The sequence below is a fragment of the Ptychodera flava genome, chromosome 8 (assembly GCF_041260155.1).
Source record: "Ptychodera flava strain L36383 chromosome 8, AS_Pfla_20210202, whole genome shotgun sequence".
NCBI classification, from domain to species: Eukaryota; Metazoa; Hemichordata; class Enteropneusta; family Ptychoderidae; genus Ptychodera; species Ptychodera flava.
The window spans coordinates 28,243,623-28,267,489 of record NC_091935.1 but is presented as its reverse complement, the minus strand read 5'-3'; the positions used below and the strand labels follow the sequence as shown (position 1 = coordinate 28,267,489).

The following is a 23,867-nucleotide window of genomic DNA, read 5'->3' as shown; positions in this document are numbered from 1 at the left end:
CGCTAAGTTTTAATTTGTCTGTACTGTGGCATTTGTTATCTCTAATTACATTATTTTTTTTTGTTTCTATGTTTTTATTATCTTTGTTGTGTTTATTGTATTTTTGCTGTTATATGTGATGACTTCTTGCCTATCATCTAGGGGATTTACAAAAGATGCACTCGTCCATATTAAAGGAGGGGATCAGTCTAAATTAAAAGCTCAAGATTTTGTACACGACTGTTTTAAAAGAGTAAACATTAAATATTTCATGTTTTGACACTGTAGAGTATAAAACATCTATAAAAATCACAAATAATGCCGTACATAGATGAATCCAATGTTTTATTCAGAAAGAGATTATTATTAGACAACTAACAATCATTAAAGGTTGTCATATATAGAAAAATCACAAAATAATTAAAATTGCATGACTTTCTTACATCTCAATAGTCAACGCACATCAATATATATGTAATTTAATCCGTTTGGAAGTCATATTATGTATTTCTACCAAATTTACTTTATCATTCTTTTCAAAATACAATACATCACAGACACCTATTAAAATAAACTTTTATTTATAAATGGATCGTTATTATAAGTAAATTTATAGTATATTTTCCACATTTAAAAAAATAAATGTTCAAGGACTTAAGGTGGAGCTGCACGATGCCAACACAGTTTTTCAAAGGAATATTTCTCATCTATGATGACAAGGAAATCCATAGAAACTATTTTGTGAAACGCAATATTTCACTAGAAACAAGAGCATATGTAGAAAAAAAACGTCAATTTTATTTTTCATTATCTATCCTCATTCTTAAATGGCATGAGCTGAAAGACTGACAATCAAAAAAGTGCTTAAAATCATGATTAGCAAAATAAAAATGTCTCTCATTCAAATTGTAAGGATTTTATTGTAAAAACTAAATAGCTATTTTGTTATTGAACATTTAAAGAACATAATATTAAGATTTAAAAAAAATTGACCCAGCCAGAGTGGAGTTAAATTCTTTGGAAATCTTGAAATTTTGATAAGAGGGAAGCAGAAAATCGGGTGATTTTCATACATTTGCATAAATTAACACTTCTATATCATGCAACTTACGACTGCTTGCCATACTAAAAGGCGAACCTAACCATTTTATAATCTTTGGTTAACAAATTAATCAAAATTGGACGAATATTTGCAAAAATTTTGTTTGAAGCACAATACGCTGTGTTGGGTGCAGTACCTTCTTAACAGTTTCTTCTTGATATTCCTAGTGCTTAAAGCTCTACCAGAACCTTATTTATATCAGAAGCTGTTTGGACATTAATTTGGCGGCCATATTTAATTTATGAAAATTGTCATAGTGTCTTTTAAAAACATTTAATCGCCAAAGGTGTTTCTTCATGATCAAGAACTATATTAAAGCTTCAAATGGATGAAATGGATTGTTTAATACATGATATATGACATATCTTTTCCAGGTATATTGGCCGCCCTATTGGATTTATGCAAATTAACAAAGTACCAACGCAAATCATCGCACCTCAAAAATCATTTGTCCATGCAAAAGAAATATACTTTTAACTTTGAAATCACAGAAATGGCTTGTTTAACCCTTTGACTGCTGTAACATTTTACACCAAAATTTTATTGCAATATTTTACCAATTTCTGTGAACCTTTTTGTACGTTTTTTTTTCATAATTTGGACCAAATGATATATTTTTTATCAACTACTTTTTTTTATCAAAATGTTGGCAAAAAGCAGAAAAATTGACTGTGGTCATAAAGTTGACAAAAATAGACCTTGGCGCCCAAAGGGTTAATACGTGGTATATGGCAGAAAATGTCTTTTGTAGGTATGTTGGCCACCATATTTGATTTATGCAAATTAACGAAGTACCCATGCAAATCATTCCATGTCGAAAATCGTTTGTCCATGCAAAATAAATATACTTTTAACTTTAAAATCACTGAAATAGCTTGTTTAATACGTGGTATATGACCGAAAATGTCTTTTGTAGGAATGTTGGCCGCCATATTGGAATTATGCAAATTAATGAAGTGCCTATATAAAACATTATACCTCCAAAATGATTCTCCGAGCCAACTTACTAGTGTCAGACTTTGAAATCACTGAAATGGCTTGTTTAACATGTGATATATGGCCTATTATGTTATTTTGTCGGATGGCTGGCAGCCATATTTGATTTATGCAAATTAGACATATTTCCCCAAGGTGGATTCAAGTATACTTTTAATATGTTGTTCTGGGTACCTGACTAAAATGCATTCTGAAGAAAAAAATTCCGTTGCAATTTGTGGTGGGTTAGGTGTCAAAGTCTCGTAGATTGACTGGACTATTTTATAAAAGCTTGTGCTGCCTTTGAAAGTTGATAAAAAGTAGATTATAGTTGAATGTTCTCCTGTCCAATGTGACTTTCGATTTTCTTGATCGTTCTTTCCAATTTTGTGGGTGTTTTGAAAATTGCCTTTTTTTGCAGTTTCTTCAGTTTGAAGCCTCCTATCTACAAACTAAGACCATACCCAGACTCTGACAAACTCACCAAGTGACTAAAGGGATACATGTATATCCAATATTACTAAAAAAATTGGAAGAAATATTTTGGATTATGCTCTCTTAATTACCCTAAGCAAGGATACCTTTTGTGCACATATTGTATTTTATGTGGTGATGATATTAAATATAAGGCCATTAGGATGAAGATAATTAGTACAATAAGGCGCACCCTCATAAAAGTTTGCAAACATTGTACAGGTGTATTTATATCATATTCCAATTATGTCACACAGAAAGACCAGTCAGTATGCCAAAGATCCATTCATGGTCATGATAATTTTATCAATCTACCATTTCCAGTGACAGTTGCCAGTTAAGCCAGTGTGAAAAGGGAATTTGCAGATACCAGTATGCTCAAAACATTGAGATACAAACATAATACTGATGATCTTAACATGATCATACCAGTAGTAGTACAGATGTACTGTGTAAGATCTGCGTGTCAATTGCTTCTTTTATTATCTTTTTCATGAAACAACAGATGACTAACTTCTGAATCACTCTCGGTCCTTTCAGCTTCTGTTAATTTACGACATTGTAATCGCAGTCACGTGAGTCATGCACCAAAGGATAGTAACAGTTGTCGGCACTGTTAGTTAACTTGTCATATTTCCCACCTACAGACTTTCTTTATCCATTGATATGAACATAGCAGATGAAAAAAAAATTTGACAAACCGGTCAATAAATTGCAAATGATAACAGTTATATTAAACAAAAGTTCCATAAATCATTTTGAAATGTTTATCCCATGGTGTGAAAAAGACTGCAGGAAATGTAGTGGAGGACAAAGTTGTTTATACCGTTGATTCTATTTTTGGTATCAAAGCGTTTACCCCTTTCACTTCCTGGATCACTGATGAAAGAGGAAGCGAACAGAAAAGGACACTCTGTGAATGAAGGTTGCATTGTTTAAACAGACGTCAGTGTATTATGTCTCTGCATATAAAGCATATACTTTCTTATCTGATGCCTGTTCATTCTGACCCAGATTTGCTTATTGCTAGTATTTCCAATGTATGTACGTGTGATAATTATATAAACGAGGCTGTAGCTGTAATTGTATAGGGTGTTTCCATTCCTTGCGTTTTTAGAAAACTGGTAGATTTTTCCCTTTGTCTGAAAGTGTACTAAAATACATTAGTGTGTAGCTTTGCAAAGGTGATGCAGTGGGCATAATATGCAATATTATGCCCACTCTAGTTGGATAATTAAACATGTAGTTGTGAACAACATTATAGACATTACAAATATACAAGCTGTATTAACATGTGTAACTGTAGGCATTGTGACTTGATTTTGAAGTAAACAAAAAAAAAATGTTTTACAAACAGATTTAACGTAATGTAAAAATACTTAAAAAGCTTCAAACTTAGTTTTCAAAAAGAAGTCTTTTTCCCAGACCCTAAATTTGAACCTAAAATTCCTCAAACAGATTTTTCTCAGTATATCTTTTCTTCAGACATGTGCTGTACCATGATAAACACTAGCAAATGTGCTGATAACCATAACAAGCCCCACTGTCATTTATTATAAATATTTCATAGCCATAGAGGAAAATTAAAAAAGCCGGAAATACGAAAAATGTGTGAATATATTGTCTTACATGTAAGTCTGTCCATATAGAAAAAAAGGATCTGTAGAACATGCATTTGAAACAATGGTATAGAGGTAACAAAGAAGAATGTCCTGCATTTATATTGCATGATTTACATTTTTATCACGGATAACTGATTTTGAATAACTTGCTCTCTACAACTGGGATAATATAACATGTCTTTGAATAGCTTTCATATCTCAGCCACTAAGCAATTTTATAGATTCGCATAAGCAACATGTTTACTTTGTATAAGACTAAGCCATTTTCGTGGCTTAAGCAGGTGGCATAGCTCAGTTGACAACGGCCTGTGTCCCAAGAATAGTAATGTACAATCTCCAATTGCTGTTCTCAGCTATAGTAGCTCTATCCTGTATGTACCAGTATTATGCAAACCACTGCCAGTGAATTGACTTTTATATCACTGAAATTGTAATAGACTGACATCATACAAGGTCATTCTATCTTCCAGCATGAACAGTGGTCCCATATCAGCATATTGCATATGGCTACCGCCAGTACCGGTTTAAACTACATGTATCTATCATGACCTTTGACCTGGCTTATTACATCAGGTGTCAAAATGAATATTCAATATTTTTCATAAAAGAGTGATGTGTGTTGCGCTGCTTGCAATTTGTTGATGCACAATTGTCAACAGACGTATTTTTCGATATTGCTATTAGTTCAAGTCCTACATTTGCTATCCATAGCTAGATGTAGCCATATTCTGATTAATTTATCTGTGTCAAAAGAACAAAAAGTGACCCTTATAAGTAAATGACAAGATATATCATTAAACAAATCATTGTAGATTGCATAGATTTGTCCTACTTTTCATCAACTCTTTCTATTTCCATATTTGTCCATAAATTCAACTTTTGACCGAAAAAACAGTGAGGTTGTGTCAAAATTTGGCAGTGAAATGAAGCTGGAGCTTGGCAGTGAAATGGGGCTAAAGTGATACAATCTAAGGCTTACAGTACAAATATTATACTATCATCACATAACTGTTGTGTTAGAGTACCTTTGAGCAGCAGCAGTAGTGTGCAAACAGAAAAAAGAAAGCTGTTTTGCATCACGTTGAATGATAAAAAACTGTTGTATGATGTTATTGGATTACTGATATCTGGTTGCACTGCATTGAAAAGATTTATAGATCCTGTAACAGAGTAAATACACTGGTTATCGAACTGATCATTCAGTATCTAGGTAAGATTATGCTAATGAATAGTCTCAAGGACTGATTTTTGGACATCTCCAGTTACAGAGTGAGATCAGTGACATTAAAGGTATACTGTCACCTGTTCCAATTTTGCCACAGTTACCATGGAAAGAGAAAATCTAACCAATCACAGATTTTAAGTGGGTGGCCGCTTTTTAAAAACAGCAACGTCATATGGGCATTATGAATACCAAGGAGCGCCCCTTTGACCATATATGGGCATATTTAGATTACAGGTGACTGTATACCTTTAAACACTGTTGTTTATTTCTTAATTCATGATGTTCAGTGTCTTATTGGATCAAAACAAATAATCTAACTCATAAACAAGTAAACAAAGATACAAAAATATGAAATGATGCTCATTCAAAATATTACGATTGTTTGCTGTGGTGACTGACATTGTTTTCAATTCTAGGGTTTGAACAATTCACAGATGTTAACAGAATTCACAAACCTGTGGAACACTACTGTCTTGAAGACTTTAATAAGGATCTTTGCCTTGAAAAGACAAACAAACAAGTCATGGAGAGATGTTGAAAAAAATGGTTAAAGGTGTCAAAAGTAAAAGTATTGGCAGTTACAAGTGTACAAAATGTCTCTGATTTTTTTATCAGACTAATTTTTTTACAGCCAGTAAATTTTAGCCGACAGACGGTTGTTTTTACTGACTGCCAGCTATTTTCTACATTCTGAACTTTGAAGAGTTGAAAGAAGTAAAGACTTGTGGAGATTTGTCCAAGTTACACACAAAATGTACTTGTCAATAACCATGGTATTTTCAAATATCTGGAATGATGTGACATTTTATAATTTACCCATCAGCCAGAGAGATATTGGTCTGCTTCACAGTGAGACTGTCCTCATAACTATAAATTCCAAATTGACATATTTGTGTTAAGTACAGCCAATGGCACTCTGTCATCCGCTTACTACTGTAAGATTCATAGGAGATTTATGATGTAATGCTATAACGAAAATCTATAAATCATTGAATCAGTGATATTGACATGTATTGTTCCTTATAGAAGTGTTGTTTTCTAGATGTGTGAGTATGAGGTATGGTAAAAAATTATGCATTAGTTTTGAAAAGCATTATGTAAGAGAAAAGTAAATTTTTCCAGGGAATATCTTATTTCTATATTAGCTCAGTGGGTTATTTGGAAGTGGAAGTCATTTGCAGGTTATTTATAACTTTATCAGGGGATATCCTGGTGTTACACTTTTCCTGGGATAAGGTTTTTTTTGATTGATTGATTTTCATTGACAGAACAATTTGGCGTGTTTTGTGGTCGTGTAACGAAATGAATTCCCTCTTGCCCTTTGCCTGTGCTTTCTCAGTCTTATTCAATGTCCACAAGGTGTCTGGGCTGTTTTGGATGCCATTCATGTGCTGACTATAAACAGACACCAGGCCTATAAATATGCACAGTCTGTAAGAGAACCTTCAAACTGCAAAGGACATGTGACTTCTGTCTGAACTGTGGCTATACATGTACAGAGGAATCGCCTTTTGAAATGGGTTAGATTTAAGTATCATTGCAGATTAAATGGGGGATGTTAGGATCATCCAAATATGTAATTTTTATTTGAAGGATTGGATATGCAATGTAAATATTCATTATGGTGAGTGAGCATGTGCAGTTTATTTTTAACTGTGTTATTGTATGGGAATTAGTCTGGCTTTCAGCCTTGGCTGCATGCTTCATTTCCTTTTCAATCTCTGTGATGACTGTCTGGAGTCTGGTAATGGACGAAACCAGTGCCAAAAAAATGTGCAGCCTGCCAACAACTAATGTTTGTGGAAAAGCTTTTGCCCTCTTTTAAATTACGGAAAATCCTTGAGTAAAAATTTAATATCAATGCTGTGCCAATAAAAATATTGCTGTTATTCCATGGAAGTCAGTAGTTCAAGTGCAAATTGGATGATATTTACCTGGAAGATTAGGATTTCTGTAAACCGGGATACTTAAAATAGGCTGTATCTAGAGCTATGAATATTTTGCTTAATGCCTTTCTCATCTCATTGCTATGTGAAGACTACGTATCAATTGGTGCTGTTTAAAATTCTTCCAAAAAATGAGTTTCTTGTTATTCTACTGTATAAACTATTATATTATAGCTTTGTCAATACCATTGAATTTTGTGACGTCATACCCTCAGATTATTATTAATAATGTATCTGATTATCCATCATTGTAGCCCAAGATGTTTTCTACATCTATATATTCACTGGCATTGCCAAAAAATATAGCAATAATGTATTCAGCTTCGTCTCGTACATGGTGCAAAGTTTGCTTTCAGGGTACGTTATTGCTTAAATAACATGAATTTAAGATCAATTAATACATTAATAAAATGGTGATTGAAAGGGACACGACAATTTAGCTAAGTCATTTGTGTCAGATTGCTATCTTAATGTTTTCAACATGAAAATTCATTTTAATATTTAACTAAGCTGTTCAATATGTATGGTAGACTTTCAGACATTTTTCTGTCAATTTATGATCCCCAAAGTGGCTATACTATTAAGAAATGGTTGGTGGATGAAGTAACAATACTCAGAAAAATAAAACTTTAATGTCACCAATGTGAAAAGGTCATTGAATTTTGTTGTGTGTATTTAACTGTCATCATTAACTTTCCACAGTGACAGGTTTCCTGAATATTCTAGGTGCATTAGGGCATAGCACAACAATCAGACAACTCAATGGATTAGTAACAATCTCAATTCATGTGTGTTTTCTATATCTCATTATCGCGCTATAATGTGGCATCATTTGCAGAATTTGGCTTTTCATTTACAGTATAAATGAAATTGCAATATAAAGGTTGAGTAAAGAACACAATCTTGACCTATTCCACAGCTTGCATATGCAGGTTTATCAAACTCTTCCAGTCAGACACCTTCATTTTGTAGAATTCAACCCTTCATAGGCATGAGTGCTTGCGTGTTTCTTTACTCCTTAGTGCATATGAATATTCATTACTCTATTTACATATGTGTACAATATTTGAAAATATAAGTGGATTAAAAACAGAAACTGACCAAGGATGGGTCACCAGAGGGCATTTACAGAATCAAAAGTACTTGGGAATTTGTATTTGAATTCCATGGGCCATACTGGTTATGAAGTGTGGTATCACACTGTCTTGGAACAAGATTACAACTGCCAATAGTTTAGTTCAAGATAAAATAGTTGCTCTCGGAACATTAATCTGTCAGTTTAATTTACCAGACTGGGAAAAAAACAGCAAGTTGCAGGTGGAACAGTTCTGTTGCCAATCACTGTGAGTGGTATTATGTGTTAGAGTACAAGGTACAACTACAATTATCCTGTAACAGGTACAGCGTTACTTAGATATCACCATGGCAACATCCTATCTTTATTTTCATTTTGAATAGCAAGTAATTTGTGAGACAGTGTTTCTGCTATGGTTGATGAATATTGGTAAATGATTTTGGAACTCCGGTAACATTGCTGCTGTCCCCTTATTCGATTGCCTTGATATATGAAGGGGAACCCTGTAAAATGACTGGGGAACCCCACCTGCTTCCTGCCCTCAGCAAAAACACTGTGAGAGATGCTATTTTACCACAGCATCTCTGATGAGGTTACACTGAGACATGTCTGTTAATTTGAAGATAATTTTTGCCTTGACCTTTTTTTCTACCAATGGTCTTTATTTGATGTTCGTTTCCTAAATGTATAAAAAATACCAAAAGTCTTGACAGAAAGACAAGTCACAATAGTGGAGCCAATTTGTTGGGAAAGTCATTGATTAGATTCTATGAGAGAAAAAAACGACAACAACAAACTCTAGATTGCAAACTGTGTTCAATTTCATCGATTGGTGGCTTATCATTGGCCCTCTTATCATCCACGTACAAATATTATACAGAAAAGGAGATGCAAATCATAATAGTAAACTTCTATTTTCGTCATAGTCACAATGACATGCTGTAAAAAATTTCTATTCTGTAAGGCTTGGAGGCCGACAGTAACAACTCTGTATTTTTTTTTAATAGCCTCTTAAAAATAGAGCACACATTAACTTGTGCAACAAAGTGTTACATCAAGATATCAAAGCAATTTCTAGTTACACATTAGCTGAGAGGTACCTCTATCTCACCTAAGTTCAACAGTTCTGGGCATCCCTTCCAAAGTTTGCCACACTGATCAGCTGGTCTGCTTGTTATTATGTTGTGGCGTAAATTACAAACAAGTCTGATCCAGATTTTTACTGTAAAGCATTGTTTGTTGAAGATGGCTCTTGTAAATTGTCTGTATAAATGATCAAGTGAGTGGTCTGGAAGATAATCACACTGATAAGTGAGAATGAAGATGATACAAGCATCAACCCCTTAGGCTTGAATTAACAGAACATTATCAAGGAGTGCGTGCATGCTTGAGTGGTTTCCATGACAGCATATTTAATCGACAAATGCAGAAGGGATGATAGATGTCTGTATTATGCTATGACAGTTTGAAACCTATGGTATTTGAGATAATTTCGCAGTGTACCAGCATTGTGCTGTAAGTTTGACTGAAAAATCCTTAAAAATTTCACGCTGTCTTAATGTGTATATTTAACTGTAAATTGACTTCATCGATAGGATGTTTTTATATTGCAGGCATTTTCTTTTCATTTCAATTCTGTAAATAAACTGTTCTCCGAATTTGTGTATTGATATTGCTGACAGGATAGTTTTCCCCAAGGAAGTACATGCAATAACACACTATTGTAGATAAACTACATGTGTTTACCAAGTTCTTAATGAAGTTCATGGCACACTGTGTCATAAATACAGGGCCCACTTGAAATGCTTATCAAACAATGACAACTTCAGGAGTTTGAATTTCCAACATCCTAAGGGGTTGCGGAGTCAACTTTTGAGATTTGCTTTAGGGACTACTTAACTGATCAAGGGTCGTTTCCTTGCAGGCGTTTCTTTCTCCCTGACTGTCTGTCTCTCCACCAGCTACAGGTGGTGCAGCCTTTTCTGCATGCTTCAGCATGTAAGTCAAACTTGCTTTATTTTCTTTTTGTAACTTTCTAACACCTTACTATTCTGTCTATTGGTTTTTTTCCCGTTATTTCTTTGTATTTTTCTGACTTGCCAATGGTGTCTCACTCAATAGACTTCTGACCGATATGTTAATCTGTTAATGTTATCTTTCTCATCTCATTCGTTGACTGTTTTCGACTTTTAACAAATTTCTTTGCCATTTTCTTGTCACCCTTGCATGTTCACATGATTTCTAACCTGTCAGTTCCACTCCTAATCCACCAAGAAAACTGTTTAACCACCTTTTTTTGATACCACCGTGACCTATCTGGTGGGTTTTATTTCCTTCAGTATAAAGTGTAATTAAGGGGGTGGATATGTTGGGTCACACCTACTACCAGGTAGGTATGTGTCAAGCTGCATAAGCTCGGTGACTGCCTCCTAGGTACAGCTCTTGTCAACTCAATTTTCTTAGCATTTACTACATAGCTTTGATTTGCCACAGCAATTGTAGCATGCATTTTGTTATATTCACTTTTGCCTTGTTGTGAATTTCATAAGTCAGTGGGTTCATCGCATTTGTAACCCATTACCATTAAAGTTCACTGATTACGAGTACATGTTGTTTCAAGTTCTCATGTCATGGGTAGCTTTTCATGGCATAGGTTCTAAACTTACGGTGCCCACCTTACATGTGTACATGTATGTCAGCAGAATAGTCACACATCACATCACGTCAGTGCTTGATTATTCCATACCGGTAGATAATTGCATTAGCATCGACCTGAATGAACAGCAGCACTGTGGTGAATTGATTTGCAGTAATGCCAAACAAAACAAAAGGCTGGGAGAAGAGAGTGGAATGTTCTTTCATATTCTTCTGTCAGCATAAATGCTAATGTTGACAAATATCCCATAATAACAATTATCATTCAAAATCACTCATTTGGAGGAGATAACAGAATTGTCATTCTCTGTGTCTTAGTGACCTTTTTTCTGGCACAGTTGTGCATCGATCCATTACTCTGTATTTATAGAATTCAACTCGAATTATAAAAAACCCGGCAGTTTTTGCCCAACCAGTGAATATGCTGTGAGCAAATCTAGAATGGGATCTGTTCAGGCTTTTGTATGTGCAAAGCATATCAAAACTGCCATCAAATCTCAACCTGAACTGAAAAGAAACCCCCCAAAACATGTATGTTGTTTTAGCCGGGTACTGGCCTACATTTAGTCTATAGGATTGATTCAGTTTGTGTGAATGGAATTGTAAGGCCAGCAGTACAGATGAACAACAAAACCCGCATGGCATACTTCACGGGATCACAATAGTCAAAGAAATTTAGAACACGCTCCAAGAATGGAATGAAAAAGATCCCTTTCTGTAAAATTATGAAAGGAAGACCCATGTCCGGTCAGAATTTCTCGAAAGAAATTTACTTGTAATGAATAATGAAATGTTCTGATAGAGGAATGCTATTCATTGCCATATCTATACATTATGCATAGTTTTATCCCCCCCAATAAAAATGGTTACATCCGGAGCATAAGACCGAAGAAAAACCACAGTTTGAATACTTAGTGCAGACTCTGCTGCAAATGCATAATTATTTTCATGCTGTCAAACCATTGCAGCCACCGTGACATCCTTCAAGACTAAATTTAATTTCCACCAAATATAAAACTTCTCATTTATTGCCAGATTTTTATCCCCAACAGTCACAGTTCACAGATCATGGCTTGTGTATTCAACACACAGATGCATATTTTCAACTCAAGTGTCACTCCATGTCACATGCTTCATACCATACCAGTTTCATGTTGCCTTCTCTGACAGTGTTTTCTATTCAGTCATCTCTGTCAGGGTATTCCAAAAACTATGCATTTTAGTTTCACAAATATAGGTAATATTATATAATTATCCTGATATCTGATGTTACTGTGGGGGACAATATAGACATGTCAGTTATATCCGGGATTTAAGTGCTGGGCACAGATTGTACAAACATAATGTATCACAGGATGGGTCTGAGTGTCTTTGTTGCCATTATGGAGATCCATGCTGCCAGGACGTACCATCTGCCGTCTGACGTAGGAGCAAATATATTTTGGCTGAGTTGTGATTCAAGAGTTCTGTGGCGGCTGCCCCGTAGTAAATATTTGACTTTGTAGAGTATGTGTACTTGACATCATGATGTAGAGATGCTGAAACGTCAGATCAGCTGTCGTTGTATGTTTTAATTAAACTTGATGTGTTGATAAACCGAAATGAAAGCCTGAGTTGTGATATAGTCATTGTTATTCTTTCTAAATCAAAAATCAAACGTGAAGGCTCCTTCTTATGCTAAAAGTCAATCATGTTTTTGAGTTTTCACTATTTGTTATCAAGTTTATCATTTATATGTTTGTCTTTCGTTGTTTCCTCCCTCATAACAGGCAGGTTTCCAGTTGAATTGATGTTGGATGTTGAATGTTAAACAGTTAGAAAACAAGCTTATGAACAGTCCTGCTGACGACAAGACTGCCAAAAAGATGTCGTCCAAGAAAACCAAGAAAGGTTAGTCTGAAAGGGGAGCCATTAACGCTTATAATTACGGTGTATATGTGTAGTTTATCAGGAGTTGAGATCAGCTGAGAAAGTTTTCAGAAACCACTGTGCTAATCTTGCTAATTCTGTGTAAAATCAGACCAGGGCATGGTTTTAGACTCTTTGGGGGTTTCGTTGTCCAGTGTTTACATACATGCAAAGTCTACGTGCAACAGCATCGTTAATTAATAAATGACGTTGAATGAATCTCAGACCTTTGGCAGTCTGTTGAATCAAAGTACAAAGAACACCTATGTACAGTGTTGTGGTAAAAGAAATCTACTGTGCTTGTATAGTACAAGAGAATTATTTTTTTGTTCAATACAATGAAAAAATAATGTTCATTGTTTAGGCTTTCTGATGAACATTTTTCCGCAAATTCCTGACCATAAAAATTGCATGGAATTGTTTTTGATTTTTGAAAGTCATTCTCTTCGATCCGTCAAGTTCAAATGAATATTTCCCCAAAGGCAGATTTATAACAGTGATTTTTGCAGTTTTTATGCGCTTATTATCTACTTTACCTGCATGGTTCTTCCACAACATGTTTTTTCTTTAATATGCTTATTGCAAATACTGCTGGCTTTAGGTTGGCTTTTTTCCTTTTTTGGAAAGTTATGTTTTGCTGCTTAACTGTTGTCGCTTCAATTTTTAAAGTATTGAACTAACACCCAAGCATTGATGTTCTTTGCATGTCCTTGCAGCAAGCCTGACTATGCTCACTCCAGGTAAGATACAAAGTCAGTGACGTTACCCCACTCTTTCTGCAAGTGCCGTCTTTTTTTCCTGCACACTGGGCATTTTGTCAGCCATCTATACATACTGCCGCCACAATCCATTGCTGCTGCTGTTCACACACTTATTGCATTGCCTTTTGAAGGAGAATACTGATCCAATGAACATAGAGCTCCATTTGTCTTCATGATATACAAAGAATAGACCGGAAGATCCATCGCTGAAGGGTGCTCTCTACGCTCCCCTCTTTTACCACGTCCAGTCGTAAGAGGAGGGGAGCATAGGGAGCGTCCTTGAGCGAGGGATCTTTCAGTCTGTACAGAGCATTGCAAGACATTCACTTTGTTGCACACCCATGTCATCGTTCCTCCTCACCATCTGAAATATTTTATGATCTGTTCCAGCAGAGGTAGTAGATTTTAATACAGAGGATCAAACTGGGAAGTTTACGAATAAACTCGGTGTTAATGTTTTACGGCCATTTCACCAAAATTACGCAGAAACTGCATGATTTTTCGCTAACATTTTGACAATATTCTCTGAGTAGCCGCTCAAGATTACTTTTTAATGTTCTTATATGTATTGAGAATATTAAAGTATATTCCAGGAAGAGTTTATTATTCATGTATTTCTAGAAATTCAAATACTTTCATGCGTGTCCATTATTCATCATTGACATTTCAGTGTGGGCATGTTTTGCAGAAACATTTCATCTTAAAGTCACTTTATGATTTTCAAGAGCATCATATTTCATCTCATTGTCTTATTGTTTTGTCCACTCACTTATGTGATTGCCATATATTGCTTTATTAAATATTTGAATGTTAAAATTTTTTCAGAAAACGTAGCTCTGAACTTTTGATTTATAAAGAGAAAAAAATTAAAAAAACAAACAAACCCACTGTAAACAACAAAAACACATTAGCCAACTTCCAAAGTTCCAATTTCCAAAGTAGTTTCCATGTAAACTTTTGTATAGGAAATCGTTATTATATTTGTCCAAGATGTGTGTCGCATAAAAGTTCTATCCAGAGTACGTTATCCAGGCTTCAACTGTTGTTGTTTTGTTCAGAGCAACGAGACTATCTGCGACAGCAGAGATTCAAAGGAGAAGGTGTCCTCTTCAAAGCCAAGTTGATTGGCATAGAAAGTGTCTCTGAAGCCAGAGGAGACAGAATGTGTCAAGAATCCATGCACAGGTTAAAGGTTAGTTATTCTGACATGACAGGTGTTACAATGCACAGATCAAAGGTCAGTCTGGTGAAATCACAATAGTCTCTATTCTCAGGTCAAAGGTCACTTATGCTGACATTACAGATTTTGTTTGGCACTTGAAAGTGAAAGACTTACATTTCTGCTCAGAAATTCCTTAATAAAACTTTCAACCAGTCTCTTACCAAATCAAAAATAATAATGGAATGGGGTGTGTGTGTTTCGGGAGGGGGTGGGGGGGGGTGGAGGTGTCAGTGCAAACTTAGTAGAGAAAAAATTTCCTGACATTTACTGAAATTTGAAATTCAACATTGCTGTCATCCCTGTGTTAAGTCTGCAATGTATGGTCAAGTAAAATTTTCAAATTTTTGAAAAACTAAGATAGTGAAAATTTTGAAATGAGCCCCCACAAGTGGTAGATCTGAAAAGAATCGTAAAAATTTGAGAGTCAGAATATCTGTCCCTGAGGCACATTCTACCTTAAAGGTATACTGTCACCTGTTCCAATTTTGCCACGGTTACCATGGAAAGAGAAAATCTAACCAATCACAGATTTTAAGCGGGTGGCCGCTTTTTAAAAACAGCGCCCTCACATGGGCATTTTGAATACCAAGGAACGCTCCTTTGACCATATATGGGCATAGTTAGATTACGGGTGACTGTGTACCTTTAAAGGTCAGTTATTCTGATATCACAGTAGGAACTTATTCATGTTTATGAGCAAGGATGAGTCTGTAGGAAACTGCTGACGGAAATAACCAGCAGCAGGATGATGACATAATAGACTGCCAAAAATAATTTTTGCATTCCTGTGACATTATGCAGGTAGACTCACTAAACTAGGTGTGATATACTCGTTCTCCATGACATACTTAAAAAAGTGACTAAAGTTTCCGTCAAATGTCAAGAAATTCTAAACGTGGTGAATTCCGGTCAAAAGAGTGCTACTTATATTTGTTGTAGGAATGGTCCAAATCACAGAAAATACAAGTTATACAATCTCTTGAAATACCACTCATTATAAACTCTTAGATTTCCATTATATATTTTCCTGTATGCAATAAGTTTTTCCAGATCATATTATCATACATACATAGGGTTTTAAACTGGAAGGTCACATTGCTGTGACTTTTAGTTAAGAAGCTTGTGCAACGTAAGTTCTTTAAGTGGTTGCCCTGTCTTCATTTGTCGCAAGTAAACTTTATAAATGTCACAAATTAATATCATTTTGTATACAAAGGCTTATTGCCTGCTGTAATTTTGAAGTCTATGACTGAGAAAGTATTTGGCAAATACGGACACATTTTGCAATGGATGACAGAAGAGACTTTACAGTCCATGGTAGTCTTGTATAGACTCCAATCCATGCTGTGTGAAACTTACATAAGCAGTTTATGATAGTGAATAAAAGCAATTAATTTCATTACATTCCTGTTGTGAAAGAAACCTCTTGTGGATGGACCGTGCTCTTGACAGAAATTTAGCTATTTCAAATCAAGGTATTTTGCCCTTTTTGTAGTCAGGCTATTATAAAATGCAAATGTTTTTACTTTTAACTTTTGAAAGACTTCAATGCCGAATGACGTAATATTTTATTTCTTCCTCAAAATCAGGCACAAGCAAAGAGTTCTGGTGAACACAAACAGAGGATTACACTTAGCATAACACTCTCTGGTATTAAAATTATTGATGAAAGATCTGGGGTGAGTAAACAGCCAACATTTCACTTTTATATTTAACTAATCAAACACACTTTACTTCTTTGGTTTGTGAAAATGGATTTTTCGAAATGAAATGTGGCACAAATGAAAGGTAGAAATGTACCATTATAACTTTTTTATCGACTCATTGCTCTGGGATAGTTTTGAAGAGGAAGTCCCTTTCTGATGTTAACATCTTGGAGTAATTTTATTCACACAGATCAAATAAATTTGCATATCATCTTAGTATATAGAGAGTCTGGTTAACTTATTCCACTGGGTTAAAATGAATCAAAATGTATAGCAATTATAAATATGGTACAAACAATATAAAAGCAATACACTGTCATATGGATGTTTGGATTCTCACCCAATTGATCACTTTCAGTCGTTTCATTTCATGTTTGCCATCATGAAATGCACATCTATGTCAATAGAGGGAGTGTTAAACCATTTTGAAGATATTGTTGTGAATTTATGTACCATTGCATCTCAACAAACAGGAAATGGAAAATTCAATTTTACAAAACAGTGGAAATTAATCGTGAAGATTTTAATGGTGTCAAGTGTCACCAACAAAAGAAACGTCCACTATTGATAGAAAAAATACAGGTTCTTCCCCTGCAGTATTGCATAAATTTGAATTGAACCAACCATGTTCAAGTTTATCAAGATCAGTGATTTGGTAGTTTATCAAAACTCATGATCTGTACTTTAATATTTAATATTGTACTTAGTATGAAATGAATGAGTCAGTAGTAATAAAATTTCTCCTTCTCCTAAGCTCTCGGCACACCATTACTTTCAACAGACCCAATGATATAGTATATAATGTGGTACTGTTTCTGCAGTACAAAGTACATATGTAACTATACCGTTCATTACTGTGCCCACTGGTGTGACCTTTGACCTTTCTTCTCTCTTCAGATCATGTTACACTCACACGCAGTCCATCAGATTTCATTCATATCAAGGGATCCATCAGACAACAGAGCATTTGGCTATGTCTTCGGGGTTGAGGGAAATCATAGATTCTTTGCAATAAAAACAGAAAAAGCGGTAAGTGTTTAGCCAGAAAGTTCATCGGGAAATGCAGATGAGCTGGAACATCAGTATCCATGGACATGGACTTCACAAAATAAAAAAAAACTAATGATTTTTTAGAGAAGTTTGCATTTTAATCGCCCGTTCAATTTCAAGATCTGAATATATAAAGTTTGTGAGTGGGCACTCTTGTAATCTGAGCTAGGGGGTACTGATTTCTAAAGGCAGTGAGGGTATGATATGATAAAGTGTAGTAGCATTTGCATTGCTTCTTGCAGACTCCCTAGAATGGTATCAATTAGTGTTACAGCATTTTTTCATCACATCTGTTCAAATGGGAAACTCATAAGAGGTCAGATTCTTGGAGGATGCCTTGTAACCATCTTTTCTCAATTTTGCATGATCATGATGTGCCCATAAATTCAAGATAAAATATGGACTCTTTGCTTGAACGTCAGATGTGTAAAAAATGCCACTTTAATGCTCATTTAAATCATGAAAAAAATATGTAAATTAGAGACTTTCTCTTTCTCAGTTTAATATGACCAATGACACCTACCTTGAAGCTTGTTATATGTCAGTATTACATCAAGTACGTAAAGGTCACCTAATTGATGTTTTCCTTGATTAATAGAGTGGCTCCGTTTAGTAGAAAAGATATATATATATATATATATATATATATATATATATATATATATATATATATACACACACACACACACACACACACACACACACACACACACACACTGACCATATGAAACATAGTAAGGATTGGGTTGCGTTTTACATTTGTTTATTCCCTTTCAGGCTGAGCATGTAGTACTCACACTGAAAGACCTGTTCCAGGCAGTCTTTCAATTGAAAAGCAAAGAAATGGAAGAAGCCAAGAAGATGCAAACCCAAGAACATGAACAAGAACAAGAAGAAGTTGAAAGCCCCACTGTACTTTACTTGAAGCCAATGTACGATGATGAAGTAGGCCCATCGGAAAGCAGTGATTCAACCGATCCCACCACTGGTGAACACACTTATCAGGTCTGAATCCATCTGAATAACCCTTCAGAATTCCTGACTTTCAGATTTTTACTCCCCTTCTCCCCTTCCTCCCCTTCCCCCACCCCCGCATGATCTCTCTTTTCTGTTTTGCTTCAAATATTTTCTGTAATTTACATAATTTACATTCTTGACATTCGACAAAACAACACTGTTCACACTATTGTTTCATCCTCTTAGTAATATTATCACGTAGCTTCATAAAAGATCATAGCAATTTATTCACCACAATATCGTCATGAGTTAAAAGTCACTGATAGATTTTTGAGAACAAAATAAAGTATGCATTGATAAGCTGTGTGTTGTAATAAAGAAGTTTCACGTTAAATGAGGGTGTTGAAGATAATGATGTATTTTGCAAAGGTGTTTTCAAAACACAGTCATGCATAATGTGCTATATGTGCTTAAAAAAAACACTGGAGACAATGTTGGTTATTTGATGTAACAGTAAAAGTATAATCACTGTTGTCTAGTAGGTGTCATTGTCATTGTGCTTAAATAGGTACCACCATCAGAACCACGACTTGCACAAAACGGCTTACATGCTGTCGCTAATATCTATGAAGACCCTTCATTGATAAAGCCACCACCACCACCAGTACAAGAGGTGAGGGGACTTGCAGAAAGATTTCAGCTCAGTTTTTTTTTGCCATCTTTTGTTCATAATCTGTAAGGTCACAGGTCAGAGGTGAGAGTTTAAGCAGATCAATGCTAAGCACCGTTTTATACGTGTAATTACATGGTTTCCAGTAAAGTGTTCTGGCTGCAGATTAAAATAACTGTGTTGGGGAGAACATAAATATTATGGTAGTTTCCAGATCATGTAAGCACGATACACAATCTTTGCCGAAACACTGCACTTTGTCCGCTGATAGTAAAGTACTTAACCAGCAAAAGAGTCAATATTTGATGTTTCTACAAGTCGTCAGAAAACAGGAATGTTTCAATGTAGTAGAGAAAACAACAGAACATTTGTCTAGTGAGAGACAGTTAGGCTGGCAACAGGTGCTTGTGCTGGTTTTGGCTTTAATGCACAGGTTAGCTGCAAAAATTCAGAGCAATGTTCTTTTCATTCAGCATTCTGTGAAAGGAAATCCAATCTGTACAAAGCTCATGTCAGTCATATTCACCTGAAATAGAATGTGTACTAAGCTCTGGCCACAGCACAATCTGAATCACAGTCAGTCTAGACAAACACGACAGCATGAGAGACTGTTGACAGTCTAACAGACCTTCAGTCAATAGAAAAATCATGTGTTTCCAACATGTATGCTTATCAAAGATTTAGGACAGTGTATTTAGGGATGCCATTCTGTGTAACATGGATCCCCACAGCTTCATTTGGAGATGTGCACAAGAAAGTAGACATCTTAGACTGTACTAGACCGCTATGCTTATATTTATCATTGAATTGTAACCAATCAGGAAAAGAAGACTGAAGGTGGTAATCTGGTGGACCTAGAAAATGAGTTGAAAAACATACAGATGGTAAGTGAAGATGGGATTATTTGCATTGAGATGTCGCAGTTGTTTACTAACACAGCTATGGGTAACTGTGTACACACACAGACATCCAATCCCATCATGGTTCCTAGCAACATGCGTGCAATTTCAGGATTAAATGTTTATCTGTGACAGTGTGTCTTAATTGAGCACAGAATTTTCTTTGAAGATAAATCTCTTAGATTGCAGAGGCTGGAGACAAAGTATCAGAGTATTGCTCATCATGACATCCTTTTCAGGATTTCTCATGCGGTAGAACTAATTTGCATCATGGTATGGTCTCCTGTGACCCCAATACTCTTGAATTTACACAGTGGAAATGTTTTTATATCGGAGCTTGAACATTATATTTGAGACTTAAAACATTTTTAATCTCCTGAAATGTGTTTTTCTCAGAATAGATTCTGATCTCTGTATGATGAGAATGACTCAACAATAATTTAATGCCATGTTTTGTGCAGGGCATTGATGCCATGGAAGCATTTGGAGAAGATCCGTTCACCGGTGGAACCACTTCACCGATTGAGTCACCCTCTGGCAATAAGACACCAAATCCATTTGAGCCTGCGGACCCCTTCAATACTGGCCTTACAACTTCAACCAGTAATGATTTGTTCTCAACTGGATCAGTAAGTTGTTTGTTTAAAGAGTAACTTTAAGTGTCAAACTTTTGGTCGGAACCGTATTGTTATCTGCAGTGCAGATGGACCCAGATAAGTTAGATCAAGAGTTTAAGTATATCACTGACATCTGAAGGGAAAAAATGGGTGTAAAAGTGCCTAACTGTGATTTGTATCTTTTGTTATAAAGTGTTAATTTAGATTGGTTGGTCTTATTTGTCATGGCAGGTGAGGGAAAAGTGCCAAAGATCGGGGGGAGGGGGGGGGGGGGGGGTGTGGAATCTGAATAATGTTTCTTGAAATTTTGAATGTACAATTTGATATTTTAATCTCTTTTCACAGACTGATATGTGCTAACTCTCACTCTGTTGCCCTTGATTTCAGGAAAGTTCTTTTGGTTCGCCATCCACTCCTCAGCCCGCACCCATGCCCATGGCATCAACGGGAGATGCTCTGTTTGACCCTTTCCAATCTCAGCCCGGATCAGTTGGACAGACACAGCAGCAAGGTTTCACCGCAGACTTTGGTCAGACCAACTCACTGCCGGTGGACCTTTTCCAATCTCAGCAGCCTGGATTTGGCCAGATGATGGGTACTCAGCCAGGCAGTCAAAACCCTTTCGGTGGTGGTGGCATGCTTGGCGCTGCACCGGCCACCGGGAACGCAATGGGTAACGGTCTGTTTGACACCTCAATGTCTCCAAACCAAACCTCCATGGCGGCTAGCATGAATGCAGCGTTCAATTCTCCTCCAAGTACAGGTGCGTTTGGCAGCCCTCCACCTGGTGTGACTCTCAACACTGCTGGAAGACCCATGCCACCTCCTCAGAACCCAGCACCGAAAAAGCCAGACCCATTCAGTGACTTGGATGTGCTGGGCAACAACAAAGATGCCTTTGCAAGCCTTGGAGCGCCCCCAACGAGGAAACCCCCACCAGTGCCAACAGCAGGAGGCGGGGGCCCGCCTCCCATGCCGCCAAGGACTAATATCGGACAGCCACCCCCTGCACCCATGGCAGTGGCTGCCAGCACATTGCCTTCAGATGATTTGTTTGGATCCAGTCTGACAAGTCCCGGTAATTCTAGCGATTCTGATTTCAATTTACCATCACCAGGCATGCCGCCGCCTCCATTACCACCCAGGAACAATGTAACAGCCGATTCAAATGTATCATTAGTCAATGAACCAGTTAGAGACATCACACCTCCGCTTCCACCGAGATCATCCATGGTTCATGGGGATAAGGACAAAATCAGTAATCCCATACCCATTCCTCCCAGGACACACACACCGAAGGAGACCACGCCCGCCAGCTCTTTGGGAAGCCCTTCACAACAACAACAAAAACAATCAAACAGGACTGAAAAACACACAATTATTAATTCTGCTAGCAGTTCCTTTTCGAATGCTTTTAACTTACAGGAGAGTACCAGTTTGTTTTCCGGCGCACCTTCTAATAGCAACCCTTCTATTTCTAGTAGTGCATGTGATTCCTCTGACACCATGGCAGCCTTCTCTAGTAACACTGCTAACACAACCCAGAACACAACCCAGAGCATGACTGAGAAAACAGCTGCACAGTCAACCTCTCTTCCTCAAGAGCACCTTTTTAACCAGCATGACTTTTTTTCCAGCTCTGACGGCACTAGCATGTCCAGTAGCGTACCAAATAATTCTGCACAGGACAACTTCAGTAACCTGTTTCCTATGGACGATATTTTCAGCAACTCTAGCTCCACAACTGCCACAAACACAGACTCTGACTTCTCTTTTTCAAACGCTGCTGCACCTGCACACACAAACAAAAACACGGACGTTGTTGGGCTTCCCATCCACGATGACCCGTTTGCAGACGACCCCTTCAGTGCTGATTCCCCGACTGCCTGCAAAGTTTTTGTGATTGGCGCCACAAAGGACACATATAGCTTTTCATCTTCAAATGCAACAACACTGTCATCACCATCTTCATCTCCATCCGTTGGCAATCCATTCGCGGCAGCGACATCATCACCCTCAGCGAGCAGCTCTAAAAATGATCCATTTTCTGTAGGAGGAAGTATCGCTCCCGCGCAGCCAGCCCAGAATAACTTGTTCGGAAACCAAGCTGTTGATCCGTTTGGATTTGGTGGTAGTCCAGCAGCAGTAAGTGACCATAAAACCTTCTCTGTTATCCATTTCATTTGAAAGCCATCATTAAACAAGCCATGCATCTGTGTTACAACATGGTAAACCACTGTGTTTAAAATTCAATGTCCGTTTATCTTCTACAAAGAAGAAATTGTCTCAGGTGTTTTTGTCATGGCTTGGCTTGACTATAGACCCCCCCTACCCCTCTTGAGATACTTTAGAGTCTATGGTTTGACATCATGTACGTGCGGATCCATCCTGTACCATTCAGGAATACAGCATCTGATTTGATACAAGGATGTTGGCATTTTGTTCAAATGAATATGTTAACTTCACAAATATGGAAAAGAGTTCATGTGAAATCTGAACATAATTTGTCAGAATGCTGTGATACTTGGTTTGTATTGTACACCTATTAACTGGCCATGAGGGTAACAGCATTTGTTCGTTGCAGAAGGCCAGAGAGTCACACAAAAAGTCTGTTTCAAGAGGTCATAGGCCAAAGGAAATACTGTTAAGGATGTACGATCGGAAAAAGTAAAAGTAATGTCAATTTTTTCAAATGGGGATTTTTGAATACCTACATATGTGAATAGTCCAAAACTGCAAAAAAAACATGGGGTCACCGTGCTTGTTGTTTTACAAAATGACATTAAAAATTCACGGTTTTTCACAAAATCACTAAAAATCAATAAAACAGGTCATCATTTTCATATTTATATCATGATCGCATTTTTCACGTTTACACTGTAAAAGAATAAAGAAATCATAAACCTAAGCTACTTTGAAGATTTTACTTACATTAAAATTGAGTTAAAAAGTCATCATATTTATTTTTTAACCAAAATTGCAACAATATGCCCAAATTTTAGGAATGGGAGAGGGTAATTTATT

At 36.5% G+C, this 23,867-nt stretch overlaps 1 protein-coding gene across 10 annotated transcripts in view; it reads left to right on the top strand.

Moving 5' to 3' along the window:
• The window catches only part of LOC139138947 (disabled homolog 1-like), a 32,508-nt gene that overhangs the window by 4,153 nt on the left and 4,488 nt on the right, over positions 1-23,867 (top strand). Inside the window, exons 2-13 of one of the 10 annotated variants that reach the window (XM_070707579.1) lie at positions 10,323-10,396; positions 12,823-12,943; positions 13,678-13,701; positions 14,781-14,914; positions 16,534-16,623; positions 17,548-17,679; positions 18,478-18,705; positions 19,226-19,330; positions 20,149-20,211; positions 20,688-20,855; positions 21,231-21,921; positions 22,897-22,988. In XM_070707579.1, coding sequence (XP_070563680.1) covers positions 12,850-12,943; positions 13,678-13,701; positions 14,781-14,914; positions 16,534-16,623; positions 17,548-17,679; positions 18,478-18,705; positions 19,226-19,330; positions 20,149-20,211; positions 20,688-20,855; positions 21,231-21,921; positions 22,897-22,988 — 1,821 coding nt within the window. In that variant the 5' untranslated portion in view covers positions 10,323-10,396; positions 12,823-12,849. Of the gene's footprint in view, positions 1-10,322; positions 10,397-12,822; positions 12,944-13,677; positions 13,702-14,780; positions 14,915-16,533; positions 16,624-17,547; positions 17,680-18,477; positions 18,706-19,225; positions 19,331-20,148; positions 20,212-20,687; positions 20,856-21,230; positions 22,989-23,867 lie in introns of all 10 variants that reach the window. The other 9 variants (XM_070707583.1, XM_070707581.1, XM_070707574.1 and 6 more) reach the window with 9 other exon arrangements.